This window comes from Onychomys torridus, chromosome 6 (assembly GCF_903995425.1).
Source record: "Onychomys torridus chromosome 6, mOncTor1.1, whole genome shotgun sequence".
Taxonomy (NCBI): domain Eukaryota; kingdom Metazoa; phylum Chordata; class Mammalia; order Rodentia; family Cricetidae; genus Onychomys; species Onychomys torridus.
In genome coordinates, this window is record NC_050448.1 from 67,085,361 (window position 1) to 67,099,317 (window position 13,957).

A 13,957-nucleotide genomic window follows, 5' to 3' on the forward strand; every position below is an offset into this window, starting at 1 on the left:
TTCTTGAACCTCCTACCTACTGATTACTGAGATCATGCATGTGTGCCACTACACCCCAGTGAAAGGAAGTGCACCCAGGGAGTGTTTTGCTGAATCAGGTTGTGTGAGATAATGGCTTTCCGGGTTACTTCTGAGGCCAGTGTCTGTTATTTCCTGCTTCGTGGTCTTGAAGCAGGGCATAAACCCCATCCCTAGTAAAAATAACATAAACCTTGACTAAGACACGAATTTTTTCCATTTATAGCCCTAGACTAATGCTGACTGGAAATTACTTGAATTTTTTAAAGTAACTTGTTTCTTGTATTTTGTATTGGTGGGTGAGCCCAGGCCCTTGTATATGTGAGTCAGGAGTTTCACCTCAGTCTTTCTGCCCTAATTTTTCAATAAATATTAAAATCGGGGCTGGAGAAATGGCTTAGAGGTTAAGAGTACTGACTGTTCTTCCAGAGGTCCTGAGTTCAATTCCCAGCAACCACATGGTAGCTCACAACCATCTGTAAAGAGATCTGGCACCCTCTTCTGTATACATAATAAATAAATAAATAAACAAATAAGTAAATAAAATATTAAAATCGAGCCTAACAATAGGACAAATAAATAAGTAAATAAATAAAATATTACAATCGAGCCTAACAATACAACATGAAGAGTTGACATGGGAGGCACTGCTTGGATTTTTGGACCTTTCTGTCTGGTTCGTTGCTAATAAGGTTTACCATCAAATATTTAGTAAAGTGGCCCTTTGAGTCTGCCTGGAATTTACATGTTAGCTTTTTGACGCACTTAGAAATACCCACAATTCGCCAGACGGTGGTGGTGCAGTCCTTAATCCCAGTACTCAGGAGGCAGAGACAAGGCTGACCTCTATGAGTTCGAGGCCAGCCTGGTCTACAGAGCGAGTTCCAGGACAGCCAGGCAGACAGAGAAACCCTGTCTGGGGATGGGGTGGGGGAGTACCCACAATTCCTAGCAAGAAATGGCCCGCTGACGTCGTGGCTGCGGATTGGTTGGTGGTGGTGCTGGCCTCCAGTAGATGAGTGGGACCGAGGCCGAGGCGGTAGCCATGGTTGGCCCTGGGGCCCCTGGACTCCCAAGCTTCAGGCTGCTTTTCTCCTTGACCCCACACCACCTCTTCCTGTTTTTAGTTGGGACTTTGGCCAACAAACTCAATGTGCCACAAGTGTTACTGCCGTTCAGCCGGGAGCCAGGCCGGGCGCCCTTCTTGCTGGAGGCGCAGCGGGGCTGCTACCACTGGTGAGGGGCGCCGGAGTCACGCGATCCTGTCCCCACAGTGAAGAGGGGAGGGATTTCAGGAATGCGGTGTGGTGCCGCAGTGCGGAGGGGCCTTAACGTCGCAGCCTTGGGTGGGATATACCCTAAATTGTGAGGCTCTTCGGGAAGTTAACTAGGGTGGGAGTCTGATTGCCTCCCTTTTGAGACAGCTAGTTAGTTGTCGGCACAGGCAAAGCCCTCTGTCAGACACAGCCGAAACAGAAACGGGTGAAGTGAGAACCACATTTGAAGACTGACAGGGCCCACAAAACTAGAGTAACAAGACACGGTTCATCATGCCTGGAGATGAGATCTGTCTGTGGCATATGAGAGCGCACCTCCCCCTGTGCAATTGAAGTGGGAGGATTTGGGGGTAGTCAGTTCTGGGCTAACAACCTTCCTGACTCTAAGAGAACCCAATGGCAGGTCGTGTGGTTTCCTGAATTGTAAGGGAGCTTAACTAAAGTAAGTCTTTAGATAACAGAACATTTATCCTAAATGGGAGAGATTTCCTCTTCCTGTATCTGCAAACGGAGGGTTGGACTACGGCTTTGCACGTGCTAGACAAGGCCTCTACTAAGGAACTACATCCCTAGCCCCTTCTCTGCCTTATATGAGAAGCAGTGAGGTTTTTGTCCCTGAGTACAAGAATTTCAACTCATTTCATGAGGAAAGATAAGGAACTTAGGCTTGTAGAGGAACCAGTGTGATGGCCATCCTTCAGGAATCGTCCTAGTATGGAGAGCCTTCCATCCATCCAAGATGCTGAGGATTATTTCGTATTTTTGTTTGGTCACAGAAAGTAGGCAACTTTCCCATCTTAGACAGCAGCTCAATTTTTAGGCCGACAGGAAATTATTTCTCAAAATATAAGAGGAAGCCCCATCTTGTTGCAAACACAGCCTCAATGTTATTTTTCCACAGTGTGATTCTTTTGTTTTCTTTTGTTTTGTTCTCGAGACAGGGTTTCTCTGTGTAGCCCTGGGTGGCTAGGAACTCACTCTGGAGACCAGGCTGACCTCGAACTCACAGAGATCCACCTGCCTCTGCCTCACAAACCCTGGAATTAAAGGTGTGCACCACCACAGCCCAGTGTGAGTCTTTTTTGTAACATCCTGGGAGGAATATGACATTTGAGATCTTTGCACAAGAGAAAAGGCTCTGATCACTCTCCTGTTTTTATTCTTGTGTCCTCTGACAGGAGTGTCATTAAGCATACCTAATAGAATGTAACATGGGAGAAATGCAGACATTTCTTTCATATGTCCCCTTGGCCCACGTTTTTCATGCTCTTAACCATTGTTTCGGCAGGCATTCTACTCACCACGATGCAGTTACCGTTGAGCCTTTATATGAAAAGGGCACCTCTTGTTCCCAAAGAGCTGTTCTTGTTGCTGAATCCACCCAACCAATCCGCCTCAGCAGCATTATTCTTGCTCGAGAAGTAGGTATGTTATGGGATTTGTTTGGTTTTTGTGACTGTTGTTCCTTGAGACAGGGTCTCACTATAGAGCCCTGGCTGGCCTATGCCTTCCCAGTGCTAGGATCAAAGGTGTGCACCACCGTGTCCAGTCATTTCTTTGGAGTTTTGAGACAGGGTCTACCTGGGCCTGGTACACACTATGTAACTCAGGCTGGCCTTGAACTCATAGGCCTGTGTGCTGAAATTAAAGATGTGCATCTCCATGCCTGGCAAGAAAAGGGTATGTTAAAAGCAAAGGTGAGTAAGATAATGTCTTGCATAAATGATTAATAATTTTTGGCTTCAAGTATGAAGAACTTAAAAAGATTTCTGATATAAATCATAATTCTGTGGGCCAGTGGGATGGCTCAGTGCGTAAAGGTGCTTGCTGTAAAGCCTGACACCCTGAGGCAGAAGGAAGAAACCAAACCCTAAATGTTGTCCTCTGCTTCCCTGAAGGGAGCAGGCAGAAGCACCCAGGCCAAAGGGCTGCCATTTTTGACTCCAGACTCCATTTTACTTGTAGGGTGAAACAAAGTTCAAGTTCCCAAGCCCTAGGGGAACTGGGAACTTTCCAATGGCTGACCAGCCCCCTCCTTAGACAATAGAAACAGTTCATTATCCCCTAGTTCTCGAAAACATTACGGCTGTTCCTAACAACAGAAAGAACAAAGGAATCTGATTGGTTGGACATTCTGAGTTGGTTGACAGTGATTGAACACATAGGGAAAGTCCCTAAGCTCTGACTACTGATTGGAGAAAAATATAACTGTAACTTGGCAACAAATGTTTCTGGTTTTTCTGCTTATAAACCCTACTTCTGTCCCTGCTTGGAGCTGTCAAGAGAACCAAGGCCCCCCTAAGTCCTTGTCCCGATCGATCAGGGCTGCAATGATTGATCAGTGATCGGCTTATATGGTGATTTATTAAAGTCTTTGGAATCCATAAATGTTGTCTCTCTCATTGCTCTTGGTACACAACAGACTGGGTGTAACATCTCCACATGTGCACAATGATGTGTGCACCTGTACATGCTTGTGTGTGCATACACACATGGAGAATGAATATAATTTAAAAACTTAATAGCATAACTTTGCCATCCTATTTGTTTTTTGTTTTGAGTGTTTGATTATTTTTGAGACATGGTCTCACTTTTATAGGTCAGGTTTCCCCCCAAACTCATAGACATCCACCTGCCTCTGACTCCCAGGTTCTGGGGAAAGACATGTGCCATGCTTAACCTAAAAACACTTTTTTTGTTACATTTATTTTTGTGTGGGGAGGTGGTGTGTATGAAATGGTGTGCATGTAGAGGTTAGAGAGCAACTTTTAGGAGTTAGTTCTTGCCTTGCCCCATGTGGGCCCCCAGAATTGAGCTCAGATTGTCAGGTTTGGGGGCAGGTACTTTTACCTGCTAAGCCACGTCACAGGTTCTAATTGTGCTTTTGTGTGTGTGTGTGTGTGTGTGGTTTTTGTTTTTGTTTTTGAGACAGGGTCTCACTGTGTAGCCCTGGCTAGCCTGAAATTCCCTATGTAGACTATGTGGCCTCAAACTCAGAGATCTTCCTGCCTCTGCCTCCCAAGTGCTGGGATAGAAGATACGCACTGTAACAGCCTTGGCTGTTCTGGAACTCACTCTGTAGACCAGGCTGGCCTTGAACTCATAGAGATCTACCAGCCACTACCTCCTGACTCCTGGGTTTCTTTTTGTTTGTTTCAGTTTTGTTTGTTTGTTTATTTTTGAGACAGGGTCTCTTAGTCTAGGCTAGCCTTGAACTCCTGGTGATACTCTTGCCTTGGCTTTTTAATCATCAAGATTGCAGAGAGTGTGTGTGTGTGTTGCATACATGTTTGTGTGGAGGCCAGAACTTAGCTTCTGGTGTCTTTTTCAATGGCTCTTCATCTTATTTTTGAGGCATGGTCTCTCCTTGAATCGGGAACTCCATGTTTAGGGTAGGCTGCCTGGCCAGTGAACCCCCAGGATTGCCTGTCTTCACTCACCTAGCCCTGGGGCTACAGAGGTGTGCCACACTATGCCTGGTTTTTATGTGTGTTCCGGGAATCCAGACTCAGGTCTTCATGTGTGTGAAACAAACATTTTACTCACTGAGCCATTTTCCCAGACAGGGCCTCAGTAGCACAGGCTGCCCTTGAATTCACTATATAGTTGAAGCTGGCCTTGAACTCCTGATCCTCTTGCTTCCCACTTCCTAGGTGCTGAAAATCCAGGAGTGCACCACCACAACTGGCATCTCAGTAACTTTTGGCATTTTAAAGTATGTTGGGGAGCCAGGCTCAGTGGTATGGACTTGTCACCCCAGCTGTTGGGAGATGGAGGCTGGAGAATCACGGATTCAAGGCCAGTGTGGGCTATTCAGCCTTAAACAGAGAGCTAGGGATATAGGTTAGTGGCAGAGAGCTTGCCTAATATGTGTGAGGCCCTGTGTTCAGTCTAGTGTTGGTCAGCTGTCTCTCAGTTTGGGTTTGTCTGATGGTTTGGATTGTAGTTTTGGGGGGATTTGGAAGTGTAGAGCCTTTGCTTTGCATTGTGCGCCAGAGTGTGTGATGTCAGTGGCTGTATTTACACTTGATTCAGAGGGTGTCTGTCTGTGAAGTTCCCATTCCCCACTTCCTTTACGCTAGTCATGGAAAGTGATCACTGAGTCCTGCCCAGAAGCAAAGGAGAACGATTTAAGCCCCACCTTGGAGGTCAAAGAGCCTGTGGTGATATATTAAACACCACAATAGCTGGTAAATATTCCGGGGAAGACACTTTGATACATCCCATCACTCCTTAAAGATTTCACCCACTGATGCTATCACATATGCATGGATTCTAAAGAAAGATTGTATTACTTGTTTTGTTTTGTTCCAGACAGGGTTTCTCTGTGTAGCTTTGGAGCCTGTCCTGGAACTCACTCTGTAGACCAGACTGGCCTCGAACTCACAGGGATCCGCCGCTGCCGCCACCCAGCCAGATTTTATAATTTTTATGTATGTGTTGGTTTGAATGAGAAGAGGGGTCATATGTTGGAAGGCTTGGTCCTCAGCTGTTGAAACTGTTTGGGAAGGATTAGGAGGTGTGGCCTTGTTGGAGGAGGTGTGTCACTGGGGAGCTTTGAGTTTCAAAAGACTCAAGCTATTCCTAGTGTGACTTTCTCTCTGCCTTCTACTTGTGGATCAAAATGTGAGCTCTCTGCTGTTCCTGAGGCCAGGCCTTTGTTTCCCCCTTCATGGACTCTAACTCTCTGAAACTGTAAACCCAACTGAACACTTTCTTTCTTTCTTTCTTTTTTTTCTACTGAGACAGGGTTTCTCTGTGTAGCTTTGCGCCTGTCCTGGATCTTGCTCTGTAGACCAGGCTGGCCTCAAACTCACAGAGATCCACCTGCCTCTGCCTCCTGAGTGCTGGGATTAAAGGCGTGTGCTGCCGCCACCCAACCAGATAGATCTTTTTGTTCATTTCGAAACAGGTTATCTCACTGTGTAGCCCAGGCCAACCTGGAACTTCTAGCAATCCTCCTGCCACCACACCTGTCCTTCATGAATCTTAGCTGTGATGTTCAGATGGTTACTTTTTCCCCTTTCCCTCATCTCTTCTATATTCAGTAACTAGTATTGTGACAGAAAGGCATCTACGGCTTACATGTAACATCTTCCCATTGAATAGCTTACTCGGTTATTTATATCAGTGTGGACTCAGCTATTGGGGATGGGGTTATAATCCAGTTCTGTGTGTCCTAGATGGCTTTAACTGTCAGCTTGACACCGCCTAAGTGAGTCACCTGAGAAGGGAATCTCATCTGAAGGATTGCCTGGATCAGATTGTCCTGTCTGTGGGGGAATGTCTTAGTTGTTAATTGATGTATGAGGGTCCAGTCCAGTGTGGAAGACACCATTCCCTGGGCAAATGGTCCTGACCGCTGTTTGAGCCTGCGAGTCAGCCAACAATCAATGTTCCTTTATGATTTCTGGTTCAGATTCCTACTTGAGTTCCTGCTTGGACTGCTCTCAATGATGGATTTCAGCCTTTAAGATGAAAAAAGTCTTTTCTGCATTTCAGTTACTTTGGTTTTGGTGCTTGTCACAGCAATAGGAAGAAAATTAGACTACTGTGCTAATTCATCTTTCCCACTTGTGGAATCCCGCAGGTTGGCTCCTGTGTCCTTTGAATGTGCCCTTATTTTCGATATTTCCTTACAGTGGTTCTTTTTTTTTTTTTTTTTTTTTTTTTAGATAAGGCCTCACTCATGTAACCACTCTGGCCTCTGATTCACTCTGTGCCTAAGCTTGACCTTGAATTTCTGATCCTTTTGCCTCCACTTCCACAGACCTGGGATTACAATGTGTACCACCATGCTGTGTTTATGCACTGCTGGAGATCACGCCCCAGGCTTCCTCCATGCTGCTCAAACACTCTACCGACTAAGCTATGTCCCCAGCACAGTACTTCCTTGCTTTTGAGCTCCAGAGTTATATTTAGACCGCACGATCTAGATGCTAGTGTGGTTGCTAAGGGAGTGTCCCCGTTTCTAGGTTCTCTTAGCAGACAGAGCTGAGAAAGAAACGTGCATGTGCCAGCCCAGCCTATGTGTACACACACACATCTCTATGTTTATTTCTGTATGTATTTAGCTGTGTGTGTGTGTGTGTGTGTGTGTGTGAGTGTGTGTGTATGTGTGTATTAAGAGACATGTGAATTCATAGTGATAGCTCTAACTCTAATCTGGGCTTATTCTAGACTTTTCTCCTTTGTTTATTTGTAACTTTGCTCTCAGAAAGACAGACCTGGGCTGGTGAGCTGGCTCAGCAGGTGATCTAAATTTGATCCCTGGAACCCATGTAAAGGTGGAGGGAGAGAATGGATCTACAAAATTGTCTACTAACATTCACGTGCCTGCTATGGCATGCATGTCCACGCACATTTACACACACACACACACACACACACACACACACACACACACACCTCTTTAAATTCCAAGTCAGCCAGTTCTGCACAGTGAAACCCTGTCTTAAGAAAATAAAGCAACTAAAAACAAAACAAAAAAGTTCAGAGTTCAAGGGAGGGGGGAACAAAAACCAACCAAACAAAAAACCCTGGAGGGCTGGTCAGATGGTTCAATGGGTAAAGATTCCTGCTGCCAAGCCTGACGGCCTGAGTTTGATCCCTGGGACCCACAGGTGGAGTGGAAAGAGCCCACTCTCCCAAGTGGTCTTCTGACCTCTACACACAGGCTAGAGGCTCATTAATACAGTTTTCATACACTATCGCCATCTTACTTTTCCAAATAACTTTAAAAAACCTATTACCCTCATTTTATGAAAGATTTTGAAAATGCCACTTAAAAAGACAAGGAATAGCCGGGCAGTGGTGGTGCACACCTATAATCCCAGCACTCGGGAGGCAGAGTCAGGAGGATCTCTGTGAGTTCGAGGCCAGCCTGGTCTACAGAGCTAGTCCAGGACAGGCTCCAAAGCTACAGAGAAAGCCTGTCTTGAAAAACCAAAAAAAAAAAAAAAAAAAAAAAGACAAGGAATAAAGCAAGTCCCTCAAAAGTGACACACAGCCCTGGGTTTTATTTTCTGTGACAGGGTCTTACTGTATAGCAGCCCAAGCTGGCTGAACAAGCTGCAGTCTTCCTGCCTTGACCTCTAAGATGCCAGGATTACAGATGTTTGTCACTGCAACTAGCGTATCTTTTAGGCCTTTTTTGATTGGTTAGGAATTTGGCATACAAGAAACGTTATCATATAGTTCTGCAGGGCATCAGGGACAGGCCTGATACACAGCTCTTAGCGAAGGAGCATCTCTCCAGCCCCAGAACGAACACTTAAAGCTGCTCTCTGACTTGAGACAAGAAGTGCACTGGCTGCTCTTCCAGAGAAGTCTCAGCATCCACATGGCGGCTCACAACCACCTGCAGCTCCAGTTCCAGGGGATCCAGTGCCTTCTTCTGGCCTTCTAGGGCACTGCATGAACATAGTACATAAACATACATGCAGGCAAAACACCTATACGCTTAAAATAAAATTTGCTCAGTGGTAGAGCGCTTGCCTAGCAAGCGCAAGGCCCTGGATTTGGTCCTCAGCTCTGAAAATTAAATTAAATTTATTTATTTAATCCTTTTGAGACAGTCTCTCCACATAGCCCTAGCTGCTGGCCCTTTTATAACCTTTAAACTCTTGAATGTTTGAGACATTTAATAGATTGATGACAGTTTACTTAAATAGTCAGCTTTTTGCTCCCTTGCAGTGACTGACCATGAACTACGCTGTGATGTTAAGGTCGATGTGATAGACAGCATTGAAATTGTTTCTCGAACCCGGGAGCTGTATGTGGACGATGCACCCCTGGAACTGATGGTGAGGGCCCTGGATGCTAAAGGTGAGGGGACTGGAGATGGTCTGAGAAAATGTGTACCTAAAACAGAGCGGTACTCCTTCATGTTGGGCTCGGAAACAGGAACCCTGTGATGGTAGCAGGTTGTGAATGTGACCTGTTGGGGTCTCACATGCAAGAAGGTCGGCAGTGCGGAACGTAGTTCAATGTGTGAATGAGCTGCCATCTTGCAAAAAAACTACTGCTATTATTTCTTGTTATTTCTGGACTTTAAAAGAAATTGTTGGGGCTGGGGAGATAGCTCTGTGGTTAAGAGCACTGGCTGGTTCATTTCCCAGCACCCACGTGGCAGCTCACAGCAGTCTGTAACTCCATTTTCAGGGGATCTGACATCCTCACCACACAGACATACTTGCAGGCAAAAACACCAATGCAAATGCAAAGAAAAGAAAAGAAAAGAAATTAGTATATGAGGGTGGGGCCTGTGTATCCTCCAGTACATAGGGAAGTCGTAGTACACGTGTCCTGGGGCTAACTCGAGTCCTCAGGCTGGCGGCCATCTCACTAGCACTGACCTTTGGTTTTGTTTTGAGACAGGGTCTCACTATGTAGCCCTGGCTGTCCTGGGACTCTCTCTGTGGACCAGGCTGGCCTCCACCTCACAGAGATCAGCCCACTACTGCCTCCAGAGTTCTGGGATTAAAGGTGTGAGCCACCATGCAGGGACAAGCTTTTTTAAAGTATTGACATCTGCCACTGAGCTTCTATCGATGGACCCCAGATCAACAATTAAGGATATATTTTAAGATTTATTGCCGGGCGGTGGTGGTGCACGCCTTTAATCCCAGCACTCGGAGGCAGAGGTGGGCAGATCTCTGTGAGTTCCAGGCCAATTTAGAGTACAGAGCAGTTCCAGGATAGGCTCCAAAGCTACACAGAGAAACCCAGTCTCGATAAAACCAAATTAAAAAAAATATATTGATAACTCTGCTTTTTTCTTGTTTACAGTGTTTTAGATTTATTTTCAGGCCTAGTGTACAAGGAGGTCCAAAGAGGATGGATCCCCTAGATCTGGAGTTGAAGGTCCTTGTGAGCCTCCTGATTTATGTTGCCTTAAATGTGCTATAGTAATGTTGTAAAATATTAAAAACAGTCATCACTCCAGATGGTGGTGGCACACGCCTATGAGGTGTCTTAGGTGGCCTCTGAAATATGCCTGTCACCTGTGAGGTGTCTTAGGTGGCCTCTGGATAGAAAGGGACAGAGAGACTTCGGAAGCTTCACCAGCTGGCAGTGGGTCCATGTAGGTAGGTCCCTTCTACTTTAGAAAGTCTGTTGGAGCAGAGCCATGGTGGCGCATGCCTTTAATCCCAGCACTCAGGAGGTAGAGGCAGGCGAATCTCTGTGAGTTTGAGGCCAGCCTGGTCTACAGAGCGAGTTCCAGGACAGCCAGGACTACACAGAGAAACCCTGTCTCAAAAAACCTAAATAAATAAAGACAGCCTGTTGGGAACAGCCCTTACATTGTGTGAGGATCTTTCTCAAGTATGTGTTTCAATCAGTTAATAAAGGTTTTGTTATTTATTTTGTTACAGAAAAAGACCTAAAGTAATTTTCTAGTTAGTTCCTTTCTTGTTGAAGATACTTGAATGTTTTGGAATATGTGATTCTGTCTTTTCTGCTTTTGGCTTCCTCTCCAGGAAACACGTTTAGTACTTTGGCGGGCATGGTGTTTGAGTGGAGCATTGCCCAGGATAACGAGTCAGCAAGAGAAGAGCCATCCAACAAAATTCGGTAAACCTGGAACCCAACATAAACCACCTGGCTCTGGAGGAGATATGTCCCCATGTGACACTCTGGACAGTAGTCACCTGTGTAGACTTTGATAATCTACTCTCTGTTTTTGTTTGTTTGTTTGTTGTTTTTTAAACAGATACATTCACTAGGGCAAATTATCTTCGGTAGAAAAACAGAGGAGATAAATGTGGGACCTTCATGAAAGTTAATTTGAGTCTCTGTGAGCTCAGGCTGTCTGCACATGCTAAAATTGTGTGAGATAATTAGCCAGGGATGTTGGCAAGCACCTTTAATCCTAGCAGTCAGGAGGCAGAGGCAAGCTGATTTCTGTGAGTTCAAAAATAACTTGGTTTACATAGTGAGTTCCAGACCAGCCAGATCTACACAGTAGGGCCATCTTAAAGAAAAAAAAATTAAAACATCAAAAGGATTCTGTTTTCAGTACCAAAGAACAGATCACAGACAGCCTAAATTGTAGTCCTATATCTGTCTTAGCCATAGGCTAGCCCTTCTGGAAGTCAGAAATTAAAAAACTCAAACTAGGCTCAGTGGCACAGAGCTATAATCCCAGCACCAGTGGGTGGGAGAGTGGAGTGGGGTGCTGCAACAGGGGGATTAGAAATTCAGGGTGAGCTGGGCAGAAGTGGCTCACACCTTTAATTCTTCTGCTGGAGAGCAGGTGGATCTCCGAGTTTGAGGCCAGCCTGGTCTACAGAGGAATTCCACACAGCCAGGGCTCCACAGAGAAACCCTGCCTTAAAAAAAAAAAAAAGGAGTTGAGGAGGAGGAGGAGGAGGAGGGGGAGGGGGAGGGGGAGGAAGAAGAGGAGGAGGAGGAGGAGGAGGAGGAGGAGGAGGAGGAGGAGGAGAAGAAGAAGAAGAAGGAGGAGGAGGAGGAGGAGGAGGAGGAGGAGGAGGAGGAGGAGGAGGAGGAGGAGGAGGAGGAGGAGGAGAAGGAAAGTAGTAGTACTTCAGGGTGAGCCTCTGCTACATAGCAAATTCAAGTTAGAGGCCAGTCTGGGTTACATAAGACACTGTTTCAAAAAGCCCACAAACAACGAAAGGTAATTTCAGAGCTATAGATACAGACAGGCTTTATAAAGACTAAAGTATAGAAGACTGTTAATTCTACTAGAGACAAATCTTTTTTTTTTTTTTTTTTTTTTTAAAGACAGGGTTTCTCTGTAGCTTTGGAGCCTGTCCTAGAACTTGCTTTGTAGACCAGGCTGGCCTCAAACTCACAGAGATCCACCTGCCTCTGCCTCCCAAGTGCTGGGATTACAAGTGTGCGCCACCACCGCCCAGCTAAATCTTTTTTCTTTTTTTTTTTTTAAGGGATTTTAAAATTAATTTATATACCTGGCTGGTGGATTATGGCAAATGCCTTTAATCCTAGCACTTGGGAGGCATAGACAGGCAGATGGATCTCTGTGAATTCCAGGCCAACCTGGTCTACAGAGTGAGTTCCAGTACAGCCAAGGCTACACAGAGAAACCCAGTCTCAAAAAACAAAAACAAAAAAAGAAAAAAGAAATCATTTTACATACCAATCACAGATCCCCGTCTCCTCCCTCTTCCCGCCCCTCCCGCCTCCCTCCCCAACCTCCCTTCCCTATTCCCTCTTTCAACAAGGCAAAGTCTCTCATGGGGAGTCCTCAGAGCCTGGTACATTCTGTGGAGGCAGATCCAAGCCCCTCCACCTGCATCAAGGCTGTGCAAACTGTCCCACCATAGGTAGTGGACCCAAAAAAGCTAGCTCATGCACCAGGGATGGATCCTGATCCTACTGCCAGGGGACTGCAGATCAAGCTACACAACTGTAGAGACAAATCTCACTTTGTATTCAGGATCCTGAAATTCTCGGAAGCAGAATATTCTCCCCCTGAGTATATAGCTGAGATGGAAAAAGAAGAGAGACAAGGAGATGTGATTTTGGTGTCTGGGATGAGAACTGGAGCTGCTGTTATAAGAGTCCGAATTTCTGAGCCGTTCTACAAGGTAAACAGACTGTGCTAGAAGCAGCCATCTGAGGCTTGCCCATGGAATATAGTGGAAGCCTCTAACTTGCCATTGTCTGGGCCAATAGTTGATCATTTATTTGAAAAAGTCACTTCAAACCTGCAGTGGTGGCACACACCCACACACCTTTAATCCCAGCACTCAGGACACAGAGGCAGGGGGATCTCTAGGAGTTTGAGGCCAGCCTGGTCTACATGGTGAATTCCATGCCAGCCAGGGTTACATAGAGAGACTCTGATGCCAAGGATCAAACCCATGCCTTCCACATGATAGGCAAGTGCTTCACACATTCTCTTTTAAAAATAGAAAAAGAGCTAACTGCATTTTACCTGCCAATTCTTTTGTATAAGTCCAAGGGTCTGCTTTTTTTTTTTTTTTTTTTTTTTTAGATAAGGTCTGTATGTTCTCTTGGCTGGCCTAAAGCTCACTATGTAGAACAGGCTGGCCTCCAACTTACAGAGGTCCTCTAGCTTTTGCCTCTTGGGTACTGGGATTAAAGGTGTGTGCTACCATGCCCAATCTAAAGCCTTTCTTATTTAAATTTTTAAAAAATTATTTTAGGTTTAAAATTATGAGTGTTTGCCTGCACATGTGTTGTGTGCCACGTGTGTGCCTGGTACTCTTGGAAGAAAAAAGAGGGAGCTGGAAGAGGGCATCCGATGCCCAGGAACTGGAGTTACAGTGGATTCTGGAAATTGAACCCAGGTCCCCTGCATGAACAACTACTGCTCTTCACCACTAGACATCAATTTTTCAGTAGAGGAAACATTTATTTTGGCCACTGTTTAATTGGTCTTAGTCTCCAGTCAGCTGCCTCCATTTCTGTAGCCTGTGATGAGGCTGAACACCTTGATAGAAGATTGCAGCAAAGGAGAAAGTAGGTTTTGTTTTGTTTTTTTTACTCTTTGGGATCCCGCCACCCAGCTCCCAAATAAATACACGGACATTTATTCTTACTTATGAATGCCTGGACTTAGCTTGGCTTATTTCTAGCCAGCTTTTCTTAAATTATCCTGTCAACCTTTGCCCTCTGAGCTTTTTGTCTTTATTTTATGTATTTTCTTC

The 13,957-nt window shown here is 45.4% G+C and overlaps 1 protein-coding gene across 1 annotated transcript in view; it reads left to right on the forward strand.

The window, feature by feature from the left end:
* Positions 1-1,063: 1,063 nt before the first annotated feature.
* The window catches only part of Nup210l (nucleoporin 210 like), a 93,192-nt gene continuing 80,298 nt past the window's right edge, over positions 1,064-13,957 (forward strand). Inside the window, exons 1-5 of the mRNA XM_036191226.1 lie at positions 1,064-1,254; positions 2,584-2,720; positions 8,991-9,122; positions 10,778-10,871; positions 12,721-12,871. Of these exons, the coding sequence (XP_036047119.1) occupies positions 1,064-1,254; positions 2,584-2,720; positions 8,991-9,122; positions 10,778-10,871; positions 12,721-12,871 (705 nt within the window). The remainder of the gene's footprint in view (positions 1,255-2,583; positions 2,721-8,990; positions 9,123-10,777; positions 10,872-12,720; positions 12,872-13,957) is intronic.